General features: G+C 41.1%; 1 protein-coding gene across 4 annotated transcripts in view; it reads left to right on the top strand.

Moving 5' to 3' along the window:
- Positions 1-333: 333 nt before the first annotated feature.
- The window catches only part of LOC120304986 (prostatic acid phosphatase-like), a 117,481-nt gene continuing 91,371 nt past the window's right edge, over positions 334-26,443 (top strand). Inside the window, exons 1-2 of one of the 4 annotated variants that reach the window (XM_039336209.1) lie at positions 354-450; positions 2,719-2,826. In XM_039336209.1, coding sequence (XP_039192143.1) covers positions 2,812-2,826 — 15 coding nt within the window. In that variant the 5' untranslated portion in view covers positions 354-450; positions 2,719-2,811. Of the gene's footprint in view, positions 451-2,718; positions 2,827-26,443 lie in introns of those variants that run through there. The other 3 variants (XM_039336207.1, XM_039336206.1, XM_039336205.1) reach the window with 3 other exon arrangements.

Raw genomic sequence — 26,443 nt, 5'->3', positions numbered from 1 at the left:
GAGAAGATATTGTGAGATGGGTAATAATTTCAGATTCAGGGAAATGGATGTGAGAAAAGGCTGCCTTCCAGGTATGGCTTAGTTTTGCTGAATTGTCAGTGTAATGCTGCATACTTTATTTAAAATGAAACAGAATGGAACCGCTGTGTCATCAGAAAACGTTAACCCCAGCTACCATAGAATGGGAGAATTTACTTCGTTCCTCATTTGAAATTCACCCAAAATGTTCTTCCGTTTCTTTCTTTCATTGAACTTAAACAATATTAAGCAAAAGCAAGACTTGACCTTTTCTTATGCTTGCACAATGCCTTGGCACAATGGCATTCAAGCTTCAGCCGGAAAAACACAATGAATCTTTCATGACAGTATATTCTTTCTGCCAGATGGCAAGGAGGTTGAAAGAAGGAAAGCATGGGGCAAATTTTCACATCAAGGTCCAGTTTATCATATGTAAGTTGGAAATTGTCATTGGGATTTTGCCATTAGTATTTTTAATTAAATCTTCTTTCATATACTGTTTTGCAAGTTTATTTGTATACAATTTTTGACATGATTGCTTCCTGCAGTTTCTCACATGTGGTTTTATAAAGGCAATGATCTCTCAGTTATATTTTGCTCCTGAAATTTTCTCACTGTGCCTTTTAAATAGTGCTTTATATTATTTCCCTCAAAATGAAATGTAGCATTAGCAATGTGAGAGGTGAAGTTTCTGATGAACCACTCAACAATGTTTATATTTCTCCAAAGCTTCCTTTATTTTTATTGTATGTTTTAAAATCATTTTAATGGATCAAAAAATAAAAGAGCTGTCTATATATATAATATTTTAAACCAGTTTGCAAGCTAACTTTTGGCTCATTTGTTTAATTAAATATTTATAAGCCACCCATGATTGCAGTGCAGTTTTATACAATTCAATTATTTATCAAGCAGGATATATCTTTAAATGTATTTTTCTTAAATTACATTTGATTTTAGAAAGTTACAAACAGACAAACTGTCCAAACAAACAATTGAATTTATTTATTTATTAAATTGTATGCCACCCATTTCACTATCAAGAGCAACCTATATATTTATTATAAGAATCCCTTCCATGAGATAATGCTATTGTTTTGAATTCTTAAAAAATTATGATAGAGTGAGATTTTGAATACTAGAGGGAATTAGAAGGGAGTAAAGATTACAATTAGTGAAAAAGAACATTTAAATTTAAATTATTACTACAGAACTAAATCAAAATACTTTAACGCTGGACATTGAAAAATATTTGTGAACAGAAATTATTTTTTAAGAATGTCTGCCTTTATAGGTAGATCATGTTTAAAAGATGCTATGGGAAGAGGAACAAGTTTTATTGGATAAGACTGAGACTGACTTGAAAGCAGATTTAAAAATGACAGGCTACAAGAATGATATGGAATGGTGCTACAATGGATATACAAATATAACTGGTTGATATCCTAATAATTTAAAAAGATACACAATTAACAAACCAAAAAAAAAAAAAAAAAGACCCAAATAACTTTTCTATATTGGAGTTACAAAAGAATCTTGATAAGGTTTGAAGTATTTTTGGGAAGCAAAAAATAAAAAATGAAAATAAAGTTTTAGGATTATGGGAAAGGATTGAAAAACAAGATTTTTAAAAGTAAAAAAAAAAAGGAATATAAAGTCTGTTTTGTTGACCAAAGTTAAAAAGTTATCTCTGATATCTTTTAATAGACTTGCTGATATGATTAAGTTTTAAGAATTTATTTCTAAACAAGAGGTGAGATATGAGAAGAGAAGATCATTTGTTTTATTTTAAGAGGAGATAAGAAGCTACAAAAATTGTTTATACTTGTGATGAAGAAAGAAGCCATTTCTTTTCTCTTTTTTTACTACATTTTTTTCTCTTTTCTATTTCTCTTGCTATATTTTTATTCTTTTCTGCAATTTTTCTGTTTCTTTGTATTCTTTTAGTTTGTATTAGTTTTTATTGTTTGATAATTAAAATAATTAAATAATTAAAAATAAATAGTAAAAATTAAAAATTATTATAATTATTTTACCTCTGTTTAGACTATTTACATTTTCTTCCTTTCTATTATTGTAAGCCACCAAAAATAACTCCATGGCAAGATAGGTGGCAAATAAATTTAACAAACACATAAATAAAATTATAATATTTAATAAAGTTATTATTTAAAAATTCCTAATACTTCGTAGGATGTTAATATGCCCCAATATGCATTGTTTATTCCTTGGCTATACATATTTTAAATAAGTTTAAAAAAACCCCAAACCCCTCATGCTAGAATTGAAAATAGTCTTATGGAGTATTAGTTTCAACCATGTACGTGAAACCCAGAGTTACAGCAGCATCCCCAACAGGTTGCCCTTCATCCTCTCTGTAAAGATTTTGAGAGATTAAGATGGCACTGAAAATTCTGCTGTTACCTAAATTTTGCTAATGTTCATAACATGGAATCTTCTTATTTTAATTCAGGGAATAATATTTGAGTAGAGACAGCAGATTTCTCATTTGCTGACTCCAAGCCTATTCTTTGTATTGAAAGTGATCCATTCACACATTCCTGCTTATTTTCCCTTGAAAACTAATATTGACTACCATTTTTAGGATCTAATCGTGTCATCATGACTACTGCTGATGAAAATTACAAATAGGAATCTTTGAAGAAGATAAAACTGATGAGTGAATATAATTTTTCCCAGGAGTGAAAATTACACAGATCCTGAGACAGACATGTTTGAGTAAAAGAGGAAATCATGCTGAAATAACAGCACAACAAAGAAAGTAAAACCAGAATGGAAAGGCTGATTGTAAGTTTAACATGCTGCATTTCATTCTGTTATTTAAATAATGGTTTGATCAGTCCTCAAAATTCATTAGAGGTTTTAGACAAGAATAGCTATATTTATATGTTGTTTCAATGGTTGCTTTACAACATCATGATCTAACTTAATAATATCTAAATATTACACTAAAGAAATTGCAGATGTTACCTGTGTTCATAAGCCCTATCAGTTTAACTCCTATGCCTGTTATTAGTGATAAAGCCAAAATTGGAATATAATGGTTAGAATCCAACAGTAGAACTCACAACCAATGTTTCCTTCTTCTGTTGTTGACTACAACAGGAAAATCTACTGTGGGTTGCATGTTATTATTTATTTACTTAGCATATGGCATAGGGCCAGGGAGTCTACAATATTTACACATGGTAGATGTTCTGGCAGCCAACAATTGCTATTCCCTTTCTTGCATTGGTGCTCAACTGGGAGGAAGACTTGCTCCACAGCAACTGGCCAGCAACACTCTTGAGGAAGTCAGATTATCCAGAGCTTTCCTCTGCCAGTTTTCCACAAATTGTTTCCAGGCAGATCCAGGGCCGCTTCTGCTCCCTGAACACAAGTAGCATTTCCCATCACTGAAATGGTGATACTTATCTATCTACTTACAGATGGTATGCTTTTGAACTGCTAGGTGGGCAGGAGCTAGAGATGGTGATGGGAGCTCATTCTGTCTAGTGTCTCATTAAGCTATTGTACAATTGTGTCCCCAGGTTGTGTCAACCTGGGCTTTACAGTTCTAATAAAGGGTATCACATGATCAGAATCAATGTGCATACATGCACTAGTCAGGTTTCTACAGATAGAGGCTGCTTATCTTAGCCACCAAAGAACAAATAGCTGCAGAGATTGTGGCTGTGATATGATATCATATACAACTATGAAGACATATGGAATAATGTATTCAGGTTCATTCTTTTATTTATGAGTAATCAAATATTTTTTTCTCTCCAGTCTTTCCAAAAGTAATATTCCCTGTGCTGTGGATAGCATGACTTTAATTGGTGAATTGGATTTTATAGTGTTATGTTTTTTGAAGTTGCCTCAGATTCATTGGGGAAAAGGCCATATAGAAATCTGTCAAACAAAATGATTATATCTTGAAATTGGCATGTCTCTTGGACATTTTGGGTTTTTGCCATTTAAATTTCTTTGCTTTGAGTATTTTTTTATACTTGTTAGTGAAAGAGTTGTGTTAAGCCTATTGAAGGTTTACTGTGTCATTGAATCGAATACTTTTCTTCCAGATTTTAATATTGGAGTAAGGATTCGGGGGCCACATGCAGTTTGCATGACATGGGCAGCTTAACTCTGCCTTAAATTGATTTGGCTTTCAGAATTAAACTTACAAATCCTGTGCCATAACTGCCATGGGAATTTCATAATAGTGTATGACTCCATATAAAACCCAACATGCACAGATGCTTTAGATTGTCCTGAACCTAATAATTAATTATTGGTGATGGATTCTAAAATTATATCATCATCTGTATTGCTGGACAGGGAAAAGCAAAAAGAATACTTAGTAGCCTTTTTAATTGCTGGATTTAAGTATATTTCATTTCTTCCTGAAGTGCATCATTCCATCATGCATAGTCAATGTACATAATATAATTCAAAATACAGCCTGCATCTGTTTTTAATTAACAAACAGCTGGCTGGCATCATGATTTCAAATGATCATAAGGGAATTGGATTCACTGCATTCAATACAGCAGGCATGTCAAACTCGTGATGTCATGTGACATTGCACAACGTATCACAACTTTTTCCCCATTGCCAGCAATGGGGTGGGCATGATTTTGGCGTGACGCATCTGGCCCGCTGGCTGGCAGTTTGACATGCCTGCAGTACAGGTTTCAGAGGCTACTGTATGCTTACTTAAATATCGATTGCTTCCTTCTTAAATGGTAGAAATTTCAAATTCTCAGACCTCTTCACTTGAGGATTTCTGAAGATTTGTAGAATTTCAGCTCCCTAATCTGGTAAATAAATTTGTGCAATTCCTACTGAATTTTCATAATTAACTTTTAAGGTTTATATTGTTTTGATCATAAATTGTTTAATATTAAAATTGTTTGGTATTCCCTTTGGGGGATTTTAATGGCAATTTCCCTCTGAGATGTTCATGACTTCCCTAAAAGACACAACAACCCACTGAATAATTTTTGTTTATTTAATATTTAATATTTAATAATAATAAAGTTGGAAGGAACCTTGGAGGTCATCAAGTCGAACCCCCTGTTCAGGCAGGTAACCCTACACCATTTCGGACAAATGGCTGTCCAGTTTCTTCTTAAAAACTTCCAGTGTTGGAGCATTCACTACTTCTAGAGGCAGGTTGTTCCACTGGTTAATTGTTCTAACTGTCAGGAAGTTTCTCCTTAGTTCTAGGTTGCTTCTCTCCTTGATTAGTTTCTATCCGTTGCTTCTTGTCCTGCCTTCAGGCGCTTTGAAAAATAGCTTGACTCCTTCTCTGTGGCAGCCCCTGAGATATTGGAATACTGCTATCATGTCTCCCCTCGTCCTTCTCTTCATGAAACTAGACATACCCAATTCCATCAACCTTTCCTTATATGTTTTAACCTCCAGTCCCCTAATCATCTTTGTTGCTCTTCTCTGTACTCTTTCTAGAGTCTCAACATCTTTTTTACATCGTGGTAACCAAAACTGGATGCAGTATTCCAAGTGTGGCCTTACCAAGGCATTGAAGAGTGGTATTAATACTTCACGTGATCTTGATTCTATCCCTCTGTTAATGCAGCCTAGCACTGTGTTGGCCTTTTTGGCAGCTGCAGCACACTGCTGGCTCATATTTAAGTGATTGTCCACTAGGACTCCGAGGTCCCTCTCACAGTTACTACTATTGAGCAAGGTACCCCCTATACTATACCTATACATTTGGTTTTTCTTGCCTAAATGTAGAACCTTATTTTTTTCACCACTGAATTTCATTTTGTTAGATAGCGCCCAGTGTTCAAGTCTGTCCAGATCCTCCTGAATCCTAAGCCTGTCTTCTGGAGTGTTGGCTACTCCTGCCAACTTGGTGTCAACTGGAAATTTGATGAGTTCCCCATTTATCCCCTCATCCAAATCATTGATGAAGATGTTGAAGAGCACTGGGGCCAGAACAGAGCCCACTACACACTTCCCTCCATGTAGATGTGGTTCCATTGAGGACCACATGCTGAATACGGCCGGTCAGCCAGCTATGGATCCATCTGGTGGTGATGATCTAACCCGCATTTTGCTATCTTATCAAGTAGTAGGTTGTGATCTACTTTGTCAAATGCCTTACTGAAGTCCAAGTAAATTATATCCACAGCATTCTTCTGGTCCACTAATTTTGTCACTTGGTCAAAGAATGCAATAAGGTTTGTCTGGCATGATCTGTTTTTGACAAACCTGAGTTGGCTTTTAATAATGACTTGGTTTGCCTCTAGGTGTTTGCTGATTCATTGTTTGATTATCTTTTCAAAGATCTTCCCAGGTATTGAGGTCAGGCTGATAGGTCTGTAATTTTCTGGATCCATTTTTTCCCCTTTTTTGAAGATGGGAACTACAACAGCTCTTTTCCAGTCCTCTGGTAGTTCCCCAGTGCTCCAGGATCTTTGAAAAATATAGTTCAGTGGTTCTGAGATCACACCTGCCAGTTCCTTAAGAACCTTGGGATGTAATCCATCTGTTCCCGGTGATTTGAACTCGTCTAGGCTGGACAGATGCTCACTTACCATTTTCTTGTCTATCTTAACTTGTGTTTCTATTCTGTTTTTTATGGCACTATTTTTGATAGGTTGGTCTGCTTTTTCCCTTTGTATAAAGACAGATGCGAAAAACAAGTTAAATAGTTTTGCTTTCTCCCTGTTGCTTGTCACCTTCTTGCCACTTTCACCCATTAATGCAGTGGTTCTCAACCTGTGGGTCGGGACCCCATTTGGGGTCGAACAACCATTTCACAGGGGTCGCCAACCCACGCTGTCCGCCATTTTTTCCCTTTTCCCTAGCTGTCCTACTCCCTCTTATTGGTGGCCACACCCACTTGGGGGTCACCACAACATGGGGAACTGTATTATGGGATCACGGCATTAGAAAGGTTGAGAACCACTGCACTAATGGACCAATAATTTCCTTCACTTTGTTCTTGTTTTTTACATGTTGAAAGAAACTTTTTTTGTTATTTTTGACTTTGGTCGCAAGCTTTAGTTCATTTTGAGCCTTATCTTTCCTCACTTCATCTTTGCAGGCTCGGGCTATTTGCTGATATTTTGACTTAGTTATGTGTCCCTCTTTCCACTTTCTATACTTGTCCTTTTTATCTTTCAATTTATCAGAGAGTTTTTTGTGCAGCTATGCTGGTTTCTTTTGAGAGCTGTTATTTTCCCTCTTTGTTGGTATTGTGCTAGACTGGGCTTTTATTATCTCACTTTTCAAAATTTCCCAAGCCTCTTGAGTTGTTTTCCCCTAGAGAATTCTCATCCATGGAATCCTTCCCAAACCTTCTCTAAGTTTATTGAAATTAGCTCTCTTGAAGTCCAAGACTCTAGTTTGACTGTGTTCTAGTGCTTGTGCTTCCATAATGTTGACTTCAATATTGCATGATCACTTCTTCCCAAGGTTCCTGTGGCTTCAACACCTTCTATAATTTCATCTCTGTTAGTGAGAATTAGATCCAAAATGGTTAATCCCCTAGTTCCCTTCTCTACTTTTTGGGAGACAAAGTTGTCTGCTAGGTTTGTCAGGAATCTGTTTGATCTTCCACTTGGTGCAGAGTTTGTCTCCCAGTTAATGTCAGGGTAGTTAAAATCCCCCATAACTATTGTGATGTGCTTCCTACATATTTTGCTAGTTAGCTGACTAGCAAAAAGTTCATCTATTTCCTCTGTTTGGTTGGGTAGCCTATAGTATAGACCTATGGCAATGTCATTTCCCCCCCTTTTATATTGACCCAAATGCATTCAAGACAGTTTTCATCATTGTTGTGCTATATTTCTGTAGAGATGTAGTTATTTCTTATATAGAGAACAATTCCATCTCCTCTTTTATTTGGTCTGTTTCTTTTAAATAATTTAAATTCCTCTAGCTGTGTGTTCCATTTGTGGGTTTCATCCCACCATGTTTCCGTAATGGCAACAATATCATATCTGCCCTCTGATATGATAATACGCACAGCCATTTTATGGTCTTTTCATTTCTATACAGTGCCAATTTAATTTAATTTATTTCTGAAAGCCAGCTAAATCCAAGATATAGGACTCAAACTTGTATCTATTTGATGCACTCGGTTTTTGTTTTTTAAATTTTGGTGGTCATTGACCCAATAAATATTGTATTGGCATATTTCATTAACTATAAATACAAAAGCATACCTCACATATGACTAGGAACTCATTAAGGCTTGAAATTAGTACTAAAATTAGTACTAAAATTAGTACTAGTTTAAATCTAACAGCAACTGCAATTCTTTTGTTATATAACTTTTACTTATAAACAGAAGTTAATAATACAGTAGATGACAATAGGCCATTCCAACTGTAACATTTATGCAATATGCTACTCTTTCACTTCTGATATTGATTTTGTAATTCTGAAAATTAAAGAACAATAAACACATGGAAGACTTCCAGTTTTGCGTCATGGTGAGACAGATACAAGAAGGCAAGGCTCTGCCTTCCACACCTGATTTTGCCTTGCTGGGGGCCCTGAAAAGGGCCTAAAGTTGCCTCGAAGAGGCGATGAAGAAGGAGGGGTACCTTGTTGATCATGGATAGATGGCAGTTTCTCCATTTGATCCAAAGAAAGCCCTCTAAACCTCAGGGAAAAGACTGGCCAAATTCTGCAGCCAGCCATTAGCTGGTGACAACTGAAGAACAAAAGCCTTAATTAGCATGTCATAAACAGCATGTTTGGACTGGGTGAGAATATTGATCCTTTCTTTACTATTTTACAACTGAATTTCCTGGGAAAGGCTCCCAAGAATCCTAAAACCTCCGGATGTTTCAAATTTGCTATGGGGGACAGAAATACATAATACTGAAATGAAAGTAATACAAAACTATAGTTTTGATAAATCTGAGAACTGAGATAAATGTTAAGATTTTCTCTTGAAAAAAAATTACTGAGGTGAAATATAAGAAATATAAGAAATCAGATCATAAGAAAGGCTGAGCGCCAAAGAATTGAGGCCTTTGAACTATGGTGCTGGAGTCGCTTGGACTGCAAGGCATTCAAACCGGTCAGTCTTAGAAGAGATCAACCCCGACTGCGCTTTAGAAGGCCAAATCCTGAAGTTGAAACTCAAATACTTTGGCCACCTAATGAGAAGGAAGGACTCACTGGAGAAGAGTCTAATGCTGGGAAAGATTGAGGGCCATAGAAGAAGGGGACGATAGAGAAGGAGGTGGCTGGATGGAGTCACTGAAGCAGTAGGTGTGAACTTAAATGGACTCCAGAAGATGGTAGAGGACAGAAAGACCTGGAGGAACATTGTCCATGGGGTCGCGATGGGTCAGACACGACTTCACAACTAACAACAACAAATAAGAAATCAACCCTTTGTTTTAAGAGTGGGAAATGGACTTTGAATGACATCTAGTGGTGGATTTAAGTTCAGCACCATAATTAGCTCCTTGGCTGCTTGGTACAGCTAGCAATAAAGGAAAATATTTTGGCATATTTATCATCCTGACCTTCTTGAACTATAAATACTTACTGAGCTTGGACTTTTAATCTCAAGAGTTAGTGGGGAAAAAAGAAAAAATTGACTTTTGAATATATCTGTCTGCAGAAAGGTTGAACATTTTGAACACTTGGAACATTGTGGACTACAATCTTGCGTGACTGATAATTTTCAGGATACTTGAGACAAAGGATTATAATAAAATATTACTATTAGGACTGGGTTATAAAGACTATATATAAAGACCAGAAAACTAGAGGAAATCTTGTTCCACTCTTACTGAGACTAGTGATACCAGACAATTTCTAGGAATGATGCCTCAAGAAAAAACAAATACCTTTCAGGCTGACCAAAGCAGCAGGTGGAGTGCCAAAGGACCAGGGAGGGAGGGTGCTGAAGTAAGCGGTTGGGCCATTGGCAAGAGCAACGTATTTGAGGGGAAATCGGCCTCAAGACAATTGGGACAGGTAAGGAAAGAAATCCTTGATCCCGCCAGAAATTGCCTTTCTCTCCTTACTCCTGACTCCCAGCCCTGTGCCGCTTCTCCTTCACTATCCAGTGCTGCTGCCGCATGCAAGGAAACAAAAGAAGTTTTTGGGGAAGGAAAAGGTTAATCAATCAATTCTAACTTCTCGTGAAAGATCGCAAAGTTGGAATTGATTGATTGATTCAATCAATTTTTCCCCCTCAAAAAACCTCTTCCTTTGTTTCCTTGCATGTGGTGGCAATGGAGGATTGTGAAGGAGAAATGGCACGGGGCTGGGAGTCAGGTAAGGAAAGAAAGGCAGTTTCTGGGGGGAGTGAGGATTTCTTTCCTTACCTGCCCCACTTGTTCCAAGGCCACTTTCGACTCAGATGTGTTGCTCTTGCCAATAGCCCAACCACCCACTTCAGCGCCCTCCCTCCCCAAGCTTCCGGCATTCTACCTGATGCTTTGATGGCTGCATAGGCAGAGCTGCGAAGTTCTGACAGAGAAGAGAACTTGCAACTCTCCCTACAGAGCCACCAAAGCAGAGCCTACAGAGCCTACAGAGCCCCCAAAGCTGTAGCTCAGACATATAAAACACAAGGCCCAGCCCTGGTCCAAATTTCCCCCCCTGGGGCTGTCCCAGAAATGGCAAGGGACTGGCCTCCACTGCCCCAACCCTGGCCCACCCCAACCCAGCTGGGCACCCTCCCAGTGCACGCACAGGAAATGGCGAGCTCTCGGGGGCTGGTGTTAGCAGCAGCAGCTGCAGCTCATTTGCCTCATCCCGCCCCACCCCTCCCAGCCTCGACCATCATTCCCAGCCATTACCCGCTTTGCTGGGCCTCTCCTTGTCCAGCTCTGCTTTGCTGCACCACGCCTTTCCTCGCTTGGGCCTTGGAGTTCTGTATAAGCCTAGCACTCCAGAGCACACCTGGCCTGTGGGATGAAAGACGCATAGATGGGAGTGCGCAGTGGCACAATCTGAGCATCAGCCAGCTCCCATTCACCCTCTCCACCACATTGTAGGGCTGGAGAGGAGAATTCAGCAGTCATGCAGAGCTGCAGCCTGGAACTGCTGGTGGCCAGCAACATGTGGTGGCTGGAGAGAAACCGTGAAAAGGAGGAGAAAGCAAGAAGAGTTTCTCTTTCTCTCTCTCTCTCTCTCTCTCTCTCTCTCTCTCTCTGTGTGTGTGTGTGTGTGTGTGTGAGAGAGAGAGAGGGAGAGAGAGAGAGAGAGAGAGAGAGAGAGAGAGAGAGAGAGAGGGGAGGAAGGGAGGGAGGAGGGGAAGAGGAGGAGGAGGAAGCCGAGTTGTTACAAAAAAGGGGAGCTTCCCCCTTTCTTCCCCCTTCTCTTTTTTTAACCTCCTCCCACTCCATTCAGGTGGAGTTGGAGGAAAAATGTGAGAAGGGAGAGAAAACAGGGAGAGTTTTTGTGAGGGAGGGAGGGAGAGAGAGAGAGAGAGAGAGGGAGGGAGGGAGAGAGAGAGAGAGAGAGAGAGAGAGAGAGAGAGAGAGAGAGAGAGAGAGAGAGAGAGAGAGAGCCAGCAGGGAAGTGAAAGTGTGGGGAAAGGAAAGTGCTGCAGAGTAAGCAAACTTACAAAAAGGGGATCTCTCTTTCTGTCTCACATAGAGAAACACACATGCTGCATTGGGGAGGTGGTGTGCAGGCAGGAGAGTGAGGAAACTCACAGATTGGCTTTGTGGCCTATTCTTGCCACCTTCCCTCCCTAAAATCATAGAACTCTTTGGATTGAATGGGAACTTAAGAAGAATTGGCGTGAGTTGAAAGGCTAAGTCAACTCCCCCCTCCCAATTATTTTGTCAGAGACGTGGAAAGTTTCTTGCTTCTACTTTCTCTCATCTGCTCTTTTATAATTTAATCCAGCCTTACCCAAACTAATGTCTTTTGGGTGTCATGGGCCACAGTTACCATAATCCTGTGGCTATGCTGGCTAGAAATGCAATGCCTTATTTTCTCTGCAATATGTGCCTAGGAGACTGTAGATCTGTGGGATTTAGAGGAATTTAAACATTTGTTTCTTCTGCGTAATTTATTAAATCAACATCTAATTCGAAATTAAATGTTTCTGAGAAATCCAGGGTGGTTTATGTTGTGTCCTGAGCCTGCAGAAGCAGGCTCAGGACATTGGTATGGTCCCGGGGTTGCAGCAAGCTGCCCGGGACCAGACAGTGCGGCGCCAGCCTTGCACGCATACGCAAGGTGCGAAAACGCACCAATCAGCTGTTGTGGTTTTGTCCGGGGATCCGGGCATACTTAAGAGCCTGCGAGCCTCTTAGTGTCCATTGGGTTTTGCTGTTGAAGAGAATAAAGAACTGAGTTGTTGCAGAATGAGTCTCCAGGCCTCTGATTTCTCAAGGGACTTATCACTGGTGACGAAGGTGGGGTGATAGAAGAGCTTTAAAACAAACAAGCTTAACCACCCACAAGAAGTCCTGAAGAGGGGGAAGTCGGCATTGGAAGCAGCGTCTCAGGCCTATCAGTACAGCATCGCTGAAGGGTGAGCTCGGCTGAATAACCCTTTCCCTCCCACATTAGAAAGAGTAGAGAGAAAATGGCGAAGATTGAGCGTATTTCTGAGTTTGACATTGCTCATCCAGAAAGATGGGACTCTTATGTTGCCAGGGTGGAAAATTATTGTAGAGCAAACCAAATAAGAGAAGATGGAGCAAAGGCTGCCATGCTGTTGTGTGTTTGTGGTCAGGAGGCATTTGAAACAGCTGAGAACCTAGTGGCCCCTGCACCTCCAGAGTCAGATACGTTCACTGACTTGAAGAAATTGTTAAAGGAACATTTCCAGCCCAGATTGTCTGTGATTGCATGGAGACACACATTTGAGCAAAGAGACCAGAGGGCAAGTGAATCTGCTAAAGACTTTATTGCAGCCTTAAGGAGAGCAGCCAAGCCTTGTGAGTTCAAGCATCTGGAAGAGAGGCTGCAAGATTGCTTCATTTGTGAGTTAAGAAACAGAGATTTGCAGCAGAAACTTTTTGCCAGAGAAGATATTTCCTTCCAAGATGCTCTAAGGGAGGTGACGGCTGAAGAAGCAGCTGGAGGAGCTGTAAGGTCTCTCTGGCCTACCAGGAACATTCCTGAAACGGCAACTGTCCATCAAGAAGACATCAAAGAGGATGTCAGACACAGATCCTGAAGATGAGGTGAATAGACTTTACCTGCCATCGGGGAAGAAGCAGAAGGGGCATCTGGACAAGGCCATACAGCCATCAAATGCTTTGGATGCAGTGGAAGCCACAGGAGAGCTGAGTGCAGGTTCCGGTCCGCCGTGTGCAGAGGGTGTGGAAAGCGAGGCCACATTGCAGCCGTATGTTTGAGTCAACAGAAGATACAACCTCAGGAAGAATTCCATCTGAAAGGTACCAGGTCCCCAGCCAAAATAGGGTGGGTTTCTGTGCATTGCGCAGGAGTATTTTGAGGACAGGAACACATAAACCTTTAAAGAAAAAACTGTCTTTAAAAGTAAGGCTGCAAGGGGTTCCTATAGCTATGGAGTTGGACACAGGGTCTGCACTCTCTATTATTTCTAACAATACATTTAGGAAAATTTGCAACAGTAGTGGCATTCGAGCCAAATTAAGACCCTCAAACATAATTCTCACCGACGTTCAAAATTCTAAAGTGTGTGTTAAGGGGGAGGCCACCCTTAACGTGCAGTATAAGGATTTTGAAGGTCCTCTAGACGTGTTGGTAGTGGGGGGGAAGGCACGAGCCTTATTGGACTCGATTGGTTCGAGGCTCTGGGCATCCAAATCACTGGGCTGCACAGTTTGCAAACGCCATGCCTGGCAGAACTCTGCAAGGAGTTTGCAGATGTGTTTAGTTCACAGCTTGGATCCTTCAAAAGACCTCCAGTCTCATTGAGGTTAGACCCAACAATAACCCCCATCAGAGTTAAGCCAAGGAGGGTACCTTTTGCCTTCAAGGCCAAGATTGATGCTGAACTGGACAAGCTGATACAGCAAGGTATTTTAGAACCTGTAGATTCAAGTCCTTGGGAAACCCCTATAGTAATGCCTTTAAAGGCTAATGGGGAGTTACGTATTTGTGCAGATTACAAATGTACACTAAATAAGGCTTTACAATAGCATGTTTATCCAGTTCCAGTGGTAAGTCACATTCTGGCATCCCTTAAGGGGGACAGCATCTTTGCAAAGCTTGACCTGGCACAGGCCTACCAACAGTTGCCTGTTGATGAGGCAGCTGCAAAAGCACAAACTATAGTCACTCATAGAGGGGCATTTAAGGTCAAGAGACTGCAATTTGGGGTTAGTGTAGCCCCTGGCATATTCCAAAGCGTCATGGAAAGTACGCTGTGTGGAATTCCTGGGGTCTGCCCCTACTTTGATGATGTCCTCATTGCTGGGGAGTCATCTCAAATGCTAGCTGAGAGATTAAGGGCTGTCTTGCTTCGTTTCAGAAAAGCAGGCCTTAAACTTAAAAAGGAAAAATGTAAAATTGGAGTCCATTCTACTGAATTCTTGGAATTTAGAATAGATGCCCAGGGTATCCACCCTGCTGAAGGTAAGCTGCGAGCTATACAAGAGGCCCCTAGCCCTAAATCCAAGGGTGAATTGCAAGCTTTCCTTGGCCTCTTAAATTTTTATCATGCCTTCCTACCTCACAAGGCTGCTGTGGCAGAGCCTTTACATAGGCTCTTGGACAAACAGGCTCCTTGGCAGTGGACTAAGGTCCATGAAAAAAGTTTCAATGAGGTTAAGGCCTTGCTAACTTCCAATACTGTCTTAGCTCACTTCAACGAGCAGCTGCCTGTGTGCATTGCTTGCGATGCATCTCCTTACGGGGTAGAAGCAGTACTCAGCCATCTGAAGACTGATGGGACTCAGGTCCCTGTAGCCTATTATTCCAGGACCCTGTCTTCTGCTGAGCACAATTATGCTCAGATTGACAGAGAGGCTTTGGCCATAGTGGCTGGTATTAAGAAATTTCATGATTTCTTATATGGCCGCAAATTTACAGTCTATACTGACCATAAGCCTCTCTTGGGGTTGTTTACCACAAACAAACAGACCCCACATATTATTTCTCCTCGTATGCTGAGATGGTCCATTTTTTTGTCAGCATACGACTTTATCTTAATTCACAAACCAGGAAAGGATATGGGTCATGCTGATGGCCTGAGTAGATTGTCTTTGCAGCAATTGGAGCCTGATCCGGCTCCAGCTGTCCATATTCTGTCAATTCAGGAATTACAGAGTGTCCCCTCAATGCCAGGGATGTAGCCGCTGAAACTGCCACAAATCTCATGCTTACATGTGTGCTATCGTGGGTTTTGTCTGGATGGCCTGACAGAAGTCCAGGTACTGAGTTCCAAAGCTTCTGGCTCAAGAAGCATGAGTTATCCACTTTTAAGGGTTGCCTGTTGTGGGGCAGCAGGGTAGTTATCCCTGCCTCCTTGAGACCAAGAATCTTGGTCTCTTTTCATGAGGGTCATCCTGGCATTGCCAGAATGAAAGCGCTTGCATGCAGCCATCTTTGGTGGCCTGGTCTTGATAAGGCCCAGGTTCATGGGTGCCAAGCGTGCCAACAGTCCCGGCCCGAAATGCCTCAGGCCCCAGTACACAGGTGGGAGGAAACTCAATTCCCATGGTCCAGGGTGCATATAGATTACGCTGGGCCATTTCAGGGGCAATTCTTCCTCATTGTGGTTGACAGCCATTCCAAATGGCTAGAGGTTGTTCCTGTTTCCTCCACTACTACTGCCAGGACCATCCAGATGTTGAGAAGCATTTTTGCATCACATGGTCTTCTGGATGTGTTGGTTTCAGACAATGGTCCCCAATTTACTTCTTCTGAGTTCCAGGCTTTCCTGCAGGCCAACATGATCTGGGACGCGATGTCGGCACCTTCCACCCGTCCTCCAACGGAATGGCTGAGAGAATGGTGTGTACTACCAAAGATGCCCTCAAGAGATTGACTTATGGTAACTGACATCACAGGTTAGCAGATTTCGTTCTTACCTACCGCACCTCACCATGCACTGCTACGGGAAACAGCCCTGCTGAACTTTGCTGGGGTCACCGCCTCATAACAAAGCTGGACAGGCTGCATTCTGACCGGGTGGCTTCACAGGTGTCACAACCGTGGGCACCTAGGAGACTCCAAGTGGGTTATCTGGTCTGGGCACGCAATTATGGTCCAGATCATCTCTGGGTGACAGCTGTGGTCTGCAAGGCCTCGGGACCATTGTGGTATGAAGTGACATTGAGTGATGGCCATGTCATTTGCAGACACATAGATCAGCTGCGTTGGAGATTGGACTCTCACTCTTCTGCTCCTGGCTCTGTTCTGGGGGTGGGAGGGGGATGATAATATGCAGTATGAAGATTCAAGAGATAGGGGGTTTCCCTACTTATCCACAATCACTCCAGACAGGGAGACATACCAGGGGTGTCCACATTACTCATCTTCAACAGATAGCACTCCAGACAGAGAGTTTGACTGGGGGTATCCTCAAATTTCACAAAGGAACAGTGACCTGGAATTCCAGCAAGGGCGAGGGTACGTCCCGACAACTACCTCACAAAGGAGGTCAACAGGAAGAGGGATAGCCAGGGAGGTGGTTCCTGATTCTGGCACCTCAGGCACAGGGGGGAAAACTCCTGAGCACAGGGGTGGCCACGATGCCCAGAACCCAGCATTGGCTGGCCACGGGGCCGAGGGACAGTGCTCCCATGGAAGGTCCATTGTGGACCTGGGGACTACCACCCCTCCAAGGTATGCTGGTTTGTACAGAGAAGGTCCAGCCAGCCAGCTGGGAGGTAGGTCAACCAGGTATGCGGAGCAACAAAGTCCTGGCCTGCTGAGCCTGGTGGGCAAGCAGGCAGGTCAGGCAACAGCTCCAAGGGTGTTTGAAAATGTAGAGCAGCAACCGTTGGGCTCACCTAACATAGCCAGAGAACATGTGAGCCCTGCACCCTCGCCAGGTCCGAGAAGGTCACAAAGGACCAGACACCCACCAAAATACCTGAGGGAATATGTTAACCTGCAGACCAGTTTAGAAAGGGGCTGCTGAAGGAAGATTCCACAGGTAAAGGGGCTGTCTTGTGTTAAGGGGTCCTTTTAATTTCAGATTTATTTATTTCCAAAAGGATGGGCCATGTGCCCAAAAATTAAAATAATCAATTACACATTCCATGCATGTGGCAGGACGAGGGTGTTCCCCAGGTCCTCAGAGGTCGCAACTTATCCATCACACACCCAAAGATCCTATGGACTCTATACAAGGGTGTGATGAATTTGGAACACATACAGTCAGTGAGGTCACATGTGTGTGCAGTATTGTTTCATCCGGGGGAGAGGGGTGTTGTGTTCTGAGCCTGCAGAAGCAGGCTTGGGACGTTACTATGGTCCCGGGGTTGCAGCAAGCTGCCCAGGACCAGACAGTGAGGCACCAGCCTCGCACACATGCGCGAGGCACGAAAATGCACCAATCAGCTGTTGTGGTTTTGCCCAGGGATCCGGGCATACTTAAGAGGCCTGCGAGCCTCTTAGCATCTGTTGGGTTTTGCTGTTGAAGAGAACAAAGAAATGAGTTGTTGCAGAATGAGTCTCCAGGCCTCTGATTTCGCAAGGGACTTAACAGTTTACAAAAACACTCTCAAAGACAGCTATTGTAAAGCACCACCAGCACTGCTTAAAACAATATTAAAAGTGTGTATTTTAAGAGAGAAAAATAGTAGTAATTTACTTTTGACCATAAAATGGTCAAAATTTAGGTTTGACCATAAAATGTGGTGTTCTACATATATTGGCTGAACAGTGTTTAGAGTTGCCCCTAAATGGGTGAGGGATGCACTGTTCATATTTTCCTCAGAAGAAAGTTTTATAATGGGGGTGCTGTCTCTGAGAAGGCTCTGCTTGTAGCCACTGTTCTATAAACCAAACCAGGGGGAGCATCTGGTCTAAATGGATGGTAAACATAGATGATTAGGGGGCTGGAGGCTAAAACATATGACAAATGTTTTTGGGAATTGGGTGTGTCTAGCTTAGTGAAAAGAACTAGGGGTAGTGACATGATAGCAATGTTCTAATATTTGAAGGCTGCCACAGGGAAGACATGGTCAACTTATTTTCCAAAGCATCAGAAGACAATAATAGATGGAAACTAATCAAGAAGAAAACCAGCCTAAAACTAAGGACTTGTGAAAACAACTAACCAGTGAAAAGGCTTCCCTTCAGAAGTTGTGGATGCTCCATCACTGGAGGCTTTTAAGTAGAGATTGAATATTCCATTGTCTGGAATGATATACGTCACCTGCTTGAGCAGGGGCTTGGACTAAAGATCTCAAAGGTCTCTTCCAACTCTCTTACTCTTTGAGAGAAGTGCTGCCAACCTCTCCCCCTCCCCTCGTCCCTTCCTGGGCACAGAGAGAGGGAGGGAAGGAAGGAGGGAAGGGAAACAGGAAGAAAGAAAGGGAAGGAAAGGAGGAAGGAGATGGGGATGAAAAGGAAGGAGGGAGGGAGGGAAGGAGGAAGGAAGGAAGGAAGGAAGGAAGGAAGGAAGGAAGGAAGGAAGGAAGGAAGGAAGGAAGGAAGGAAGGAGATTGGAATAAGAGGGAGGGAAGGTCTGAAGGAAGTCCTGCCTTAGCACTTGGCCACCAGCAGCTCTGTTGCCCTTTCACCATCCCCTGGTGGTATCCCATCCTATTGCTGAGAATGCTTTGGTTATAAAGCCAGGTCTCTTTATATGGCCCACGCACTTTGCCTGCCTGCACCCACCATGAGCAACCTGGCCAAGGAGAGCGAGCACAGAAGCAGTAGCCTTCAGGAGATATAAGTAGCTGGGCACGCCCTCGGGGAAGTACAGCTAGGCTAGGCAGGGCTGTGGGGTCCTGGTGCCATGGGAGCTCAAGGGCCGGGCTCGGCACTTGACCTCTACTGCCCAGGGCTCCAGGCAGTCTGTGCCACCATCCAGAGGCCCCCTGCATGGCCTGAGACTCAATGAAACTCCTCCAGTGGACCATGCCCTAGTGCTCGCCCCTGTCCCAGCCCCCTTCTGCCGGAGACCCTCAGATCCACCCCAGTCCTACCCAGGCTTGCACAAGTGCCCTTGACATGAGTGATGTCGAGCTGGCCATGCCTACCCAGTAGGTCACACCCATGCCAGCCATGCCCTCCCAGTAGGCCATGCCCACCCAGTGGGCCACGCTCACCCAGTGGACCATGCCCATCCGGCACCCAACGATAAATAAATGGGGTTTGGGTTGCAGTTTGGGCACTCGGTCTCTAAAAGGTTCGCCATCACTGACCTAGATGATATAAAGGAACAAATCTCCAAACTGAAGATACAACAGGAAAGCTCACAGACAACAACTACAAAGTATAAACAAATAAACCAGAAATCAGAAGATGAAGCAGAAGAAATGGATCTAGGGATGGTGGAAATAGAAGGGAAATATGGACTGCCCTGTACAAATAAAATACTCCAAGACCTACCTATAACAATGAAAATACAAAAGTTCCCTTACTTCCTTCTCCAAAATACACCTGAGAACAAAGAAGAAGATTTCAGAGAACAGAACACAGAGTGGGCAGAGAAAATGTCTAAGGAATGTGGATGGGCAGAGTTCCCCCTAAAAAATATTCTACCTAAATTGCTTTCTTGTGCCAAGCAGCTTGCACAAAAATAGAAAGAAATTTTGGGGCGATTTAATTTCCTTGGCATGGAAAGCTACTTGGCAAAGAAAGTGAGAATTAGACTTAAAAAACATAAAATTTGATTTATCAGAGGGGGCACTGTTTAATATACCTGTTTGAATATAATTAAAAGAACGGATAACGCTTAGATATAACTAGATTTTTATAATGGAACATATGATTTAGAATTAAAATCGCATTTTGTTTTTCTTCTTTTGAAATGGGAAATTTGAAAAAAAGAGGATTGGTATGAATAAAATATTTTTAGCTATATTAAACATAATTAATATTGAGAAAATCATAACTGATAAAGATACTGTAAATATTTATGGAAAATCAAACATGAATAAGAGCATGAAAAACAAGCTATTGGTTTAAAAATTGATATTATTATCTCTCTATATTAATAAAATATGATGAAGATGTCTATATTTAATTTTGTATACATCAATAGTATTAAGAATTGTAATTGTTCAACAAGGAAAAAGGGAAAAATATGGGGAAGAAATGAAGATCAAGGAAAAAAAATACTGAAGTGTACAGTACTGAACAGATCTATACTGAATAAGTTAATGTTAAATATGTAAACCCAGACATGGTGTTTACTAAACTCTAAAAATTGTAATTTTTAAAAATTAATAAAATTTATAAAAAAGAACAATAAACACACACACACACACACACACACACACACCCCAACAACAACAATTCTAGATTCACCAAGTCTGCTGAATTATAAAGCACCACATTTTCTTGTTCATCCTTGTAAATACATTGCTTATCATATCTCAAAAATTGCTGTTAAGAGTGCCACCAAGTGGCCATTGAGTGAACTTTGGGAGTATTTTCCCTTTATTACTACATTTTTATTTAGTATGTTTTAAGTTAGGTTTTCAATATTGTGTTTCATAAACATTCTTATGCACATAGGTTTCCTTTTGTAATTATTCCAAGAGTCTATCTAGTTAAGCAGAAAACAAAAGTAATTCCACTTCACAGTTCAGTCTTTCAAAAACTACCTGGGGGAGGGAGTAGCAAAATACATTTGATATTATACTTAGAAATGCCCCCTTCTACCTGGAAAAGGTAAAGATAGCGCCCATAATCTACATGTACTGAGGTCAGAAATCCAAACTAGAGCACTCACTAGTCTAGGAGAAAATATGCAAGAGGTTTATTAAAGGACCAAGTTTAACAGAATAACAAAGTAACAGACTTGAAAGGGACCTTGGAGGTTTTCTAGTCCAATCCCCTGGTCAAGATATTGGAACACCACTGTCATGACACTCCTAGTCTTTCTCTGTGTTAGATTAGACATAAGCAGTTCTACAACCATTCTTGTATGTTTTAGCTTCCAGTCCCCTTTGTTGTTCTTCTCTACACTCTTTCTAGAGTCTCAAGATCTTCTTTGTGTAATGATGACCAAAAGTGGTGCAGTATACCAAGAGTGATCTTATCAAAGCATTATAAAGCTATACTAACACTTCACATGATCTTGATTTTGTCTCTCCGCTGATGCATGTTGATTTTCTTGATTCATTGTTATCACCGACCAGGGCTTTTTTTCTCACAGAACGCCCAGAACAGAGTTCCGGCACCTTTTTTGGATGGAACCTTATAGGGTAGGCAAGGCGGTTGTATGACATGTGTGAGTTCCGGCACCTTTTTTAAAAAAAAAAAAAAAAAAAGCACTGTCACCGACCATGTATTGGTCTTGCAAGGGCTTTACACATTTACATCCAAGCACATTTTGTTGCATCATGTTTTACAGCATGTTTATACATTCCATTGCTATGTAAAGCTTTTTCACTGTGTAACAAGAGTACAGGAGAAATAAACAATATCGCCAAATGCTCTGTTGTCTGTACAACTCAGAGCATCCAGAGCCACCTCTGCTCTTTGCTGGCCAGATATATGTGAGGTAACAACTCCATTAATTCCTACAATTTTACAATGATAAAAGTTTAAGTTGGTGCTTTAAATTTAAAACCCATATTTTCTAAACTATTGAAGGTTCAGTGTATAGTACAGACTAGAAACTGGAAGACTGGGAGCTTACTCCAACTTTAGGCATGAAACCACCTTGGGACCAGTCACTCTTACTTTGCTCTAGAAAGAAGGCAATGGCAAATCACTTCTGAAAAACCTTGCCAAGAAAACTGCAAAGACTAACTTGGGCAGTTTCCAGAATTCAACTGACTTAAAAGCACAATTAATAATAATTAAAAGCTTATTAATTAAAGCCCCTTTCCATTTTTCACTAAATAATCAGCTCTGGCTGGTTTATCATATTGGGTTAAGTCCCTATACTGTGTAGGTTGATTTACACTACACAGTATATTTTAATTGATAAATTGAATACTAAATAGCCCTTCAATAAAAGGACAATTATAGAAGTAGGCTTTTTTAAAAATATAAAGTCATGGTGTATTATTTTAGAATAGTAATAATAATAATAATAATCCCCCAGTGAGGCACTACCTTGACGTGGTTGTGGGGCTTGTGTACTCTGAGGAAGATGAGAGCTATGCCAGAGGTTCAACCATACTGGACAGGTCTCATAGGGGAGTCAGACAAAGAGTGTCTCTCCCATAAAAAATATGGTGAGACATAAATTTCAGAATGCCATATCGGCTTGGATGTCACCCGGGTTAACAAGGTCCGCACTAGATATTGAAGTTCCTTGATATCTGGTGAAAAATGGGTTACAGGACTCAGGACTGTTGGCTGAGCAACCAGGGCCAGCAGCTGCAGAACTACTGGAAGAAAAGGTGTTTACCCGTCGCAGATACACAGTGATGGAAAACAAAGAAATAATGATCTGTTACTACAGATCAAGTCCAACAAGAAGAAGATATCTAAAACGAATGCACCAGTTCTGGAAAGAACAACATCCAGAATCAGAAATAACAGAACAGAGACTAGCAGATCAATGCCAATTTATAATACAAAATAAAGTATTCACAGAAACAGAATTGGACGAACTGCAAAGGTTTACCCAGGGCAAAGAAATCAAAGCCTTACCAGAAGTAATTCAGAATGTAGAGGCAAACCAGGGGGAGTTGGCAGTGAAGGAATCCAGCAGAGATATACAACTGTTCTCATTTGGAAACCAGGCACCTCTTCCTCAGGAAGAACAAAACCCTCTAACTAAAGAAATAAAAGAATTGAAACAAAGAATAACTGAGCATCTAGAACAGCACAAAAACAACAGAATAAGGCTGCCTGCATTGAAGCTTGTTCCAAAGAAACAGCTAGCACAAGCATTAAAAGATGCAAATATTGCAATATCAAGTATAAGCACCAATTCACTGCAAGAAACAAACCAACTAATGTACAGCACAGCTGCAGTTATAACAGAATACCTGGGATGCAAAATCAACAAAGAAGAAAAACAAACAAACAGTGCACCAGAAAAATGGAAGTTTAGACTAGAAAATAAGATCAGCAAGTTAAGATCACATGCAAGCAAGCTAGAACAGATGAAAGAAAAGAAGCTGAAGAACAAGAAGACCAAAGAATACCTAATCAAGAAATACCACTTAGAAACAAGGAAGATCAAGGAAGCACTGGAAATAATAAAGCAACAAATAACAGCTATAGCCAGAAAAATCAGTAGATATGAAGCTCGAATTGCAAACTATAGGCAGAACCTCCAATTTCAATCCAATCAGAAACGTTTCTACCAATCCATCAATGGAGAAACTGCAATGAATCAGTCAGTACCTGACAAGGAAGAAACAGTGCAGTTCTGGAAGCAGATATGGGATAACCCAAAGAAATACAACAAGGATGCGGCTTGGTTAAAAGAGGTGGATGCAAATAAAACAGAAGTTGAAATGAAAGAACTAGTAATAACAACAAAAATGGTAGAAAAAAGAGCAAGGAAAATCAAAAATTGGTCAGCACCAGGTGAAGATGAACTGCATGGATTTTGGCTGAAACATCTATGTTATACACCCACTCATTGCCAAGCAGTTCAACAATATACTACAAGGAGGAGAAATTGAAAAGTGGCTAACAACTGGGAAAACCTACCTAATAATGAAAAATCCAGCAAAAGGGGCAACACCAGGTAACTACAGGCCAATTACCTGCTTACCAACAACTTTCAAATTACTAACTGGTGTGGTAGCTGATGCAGTACAACAGCATCTAGTTGAAAACAATCTCTTTCCACCTGAGCAGAAAGGAAACTGCCCCAATAGCAGAGGAACAAAAGATCAACTCCTAATAGACAAAATGATCTTGGAAAACTGCAAGAGAAGGAAGACCAACCTGAATGTGGCATGGATTGACTACAAAAAGGCATTTGACTCTCTGCCACATGACTGGATAATCAAGTGCCTAGAAATAACAGGAGTCAGTAGAAACATCAGAAAATTTGTGCAAAGATCGATGGCACAATGGAAGACACAGTTGCAGATCAATGGTGAGAGGCTGGGAGAGGTTAATATCAAGAGAGGAATATTTCAAGGAGATTCATTGTCACCATTACTATTTGTTATTGCACTGTTTCCTCTGTCAACAATACTGAATAACTCAGGACATGGCTATCAAACATCAAAAACATCTGCCAGACTATCCCACCTCCTTTACATGGATGATCTGAAGCTGTATGGAAAAACATCATCTGAAATAGAATCGCTGCTCAACACTGTCCGTATATATAGCCAAGATATTGTTATGGAGTTTGGCTTGGACAAATGTGCCACACTTACTATCAAACAAGGAAAAGTAGTGAAAACTGAAGGAATCAAGATGCCCCACGAAAATAACATTAAGAGTCTGGATGAGGAAGAGTACTACAAATACTTGGGTATCCTTCAAGCTGACAACATCAAGCACACTGAAGTCAAGAAAAAGATTAGAAGTGAATACATCAAGAGAGTGAAGAAGATCTTAAAGTCCAAACTCAATGGAGGAAATACCATAAAGGCAATCAACACCTGGGCAATTTCAGTCATTAGGTACACAGCTGGAATAGTGGACTGGACTCAAGCAGAACTAAAAGCAATGGATAGGAAGACCAGAAAAATAATGACAATGAATCATGCCCTTCATCCACGCAGTGACATTGACAGACTTTATCTACCAAGGCAAATAGGTGGGCGTGGAATGCTACAAGTACATCAGATGGTTGAAGAAGAAAAAATGGCTTTGGAAGAATATCTGAAGAACAATGATGAAGATGCACTGAAATTAGTATATCAGGAAGGCTTACTAACTACTGGAGAGACCAAACTGGCCTACAAGAAAGACCAAATGAAGAACAGAATAGAGGCATGGGAAGACAAAGCACTACATGGCCAATACATTAAAAAAATAGCTGGGAAAGCAGATAATAACAAACCTGGCAATGGCTAAGAGCAGGAAAATTGAAGAAAGAGACCGAGGGACTAATTCTGGCTGCACAAGACCAAGCCTTAAGGACAAATGCATACAAAGTCAAAATTGAGAAGACAGCAACAGACAGTAAGTGCCGCCTATGCAAAGAAGCTGAAGAAACAGTGGACCACTTGGTAAGCTGTTGCAAGAAGATTGCACAGACTGACTACAAGCAGCGGCATGACAAAGTAGCAACAATGGTGCATTGGAAGATCTGCAAAAAATATCATTTGCCTGTAAGCAAAAACTGGTGGGATCATAAAATAGAGAAAGTCATAGAAAATGATAAAATTAAACTGCTCTGGGACTTCAGAATTCAAACAGACAAGCACCTGCAACATAACACCCCAGACTTAACAATTGTCGATAAGAAAGACAAAAAAGTCTGGATAGTGGACGTGGCAGTGCCTGGAGACAGCAGAATAGAAGAGAAAGAACTGGAGAAGATAACAAAATACAAAGACCTACAAATAGAAATAGAAAGACTGTGGCAAAAGCAAGCAAGGGTAGTACCAATAGTCATAGGCTCCTTGGGTGCAATCCCAAAACAACTGGAGCACCACTTGAACACCATTGGCATTGACAAATTCGCTATTAGTCAATTGCAAAAGGCGGCCTTATTAGGAACTGCTTCCATCCTGCGACGATACCTGTAATACCATCAAACATCCACATCTGCCTATCCCAGGTCCTGGGTAAGGACTCGATAGGTAGACAAAATGCCAAATCCAGTCTGAACATCTGGCTGACTGTGCGATGATCCATAATAATAATAATAATAAAGTTGGAAGGGACATTGGAGGTCATCTAGTCCAACCCCCTGCTCAGACAGGAAACCCTATACCATTTTGGACAAATGGCTGTCCAGTCTCTTCTTAAAAACATCCAGTGTTGGAGCATTCACCGCTTCTGGAGACAGGTTGTTCCACTAGTTAATTGTTCTAACTGTCAGGAAGTTTCTCCTTAGTTCTAGATTGCTTCTCTCCTTGATTAGTTTCCATTTGTTGCTTCTTGTCCTGCCTTCAGGCACTTTGGAAAACAGCTTGACTCCCTCTTCTTTGTGGCAGCCCCTGAGATATTGGAACACTGCTATTATGTTGCCCCTCATCCTTCTCTTCAGTAAACTAGACATACCCAATTCCAGCAACCATTCCTTAATTTCAATGTTTTTTTTTTAAAAAAAACACAAATATATTCATACTATATGAATGTTTTATAAAATAAACAACAAAATCCAAAGATTCTTGAAGCAGCCTCTGTTTGAAAGCACTGTCCTTCAAGATGAAACTGAGGCATGATCACAGCACAGGGACACCTGCTTCTAAACTCTTCCTAAGTATCCTTAGTCTGCTAGCAAGCA

Source organism: Crotalus tigris, unplaced genomic scaffold, assembly GCF_016545835.1.
Source record: "Crotalus tigris isolate CLP2741 ecotype Arizona unplaced genomic scaffold, ASM1654583v1 scf7180000017666.27876245, whole genome shotgun sequence".
In the NCBI taxonomy this organism is placed as follows: domain Eukaryota; kingdom Metazoa; phylum Chordata; class Lepidosauria; order Squamata; family Viperidae; genus Crotalus; species Crotalus tigris.
This window is presented reverse-complemented; position numbering and strand designations above follow the sequence as displayed.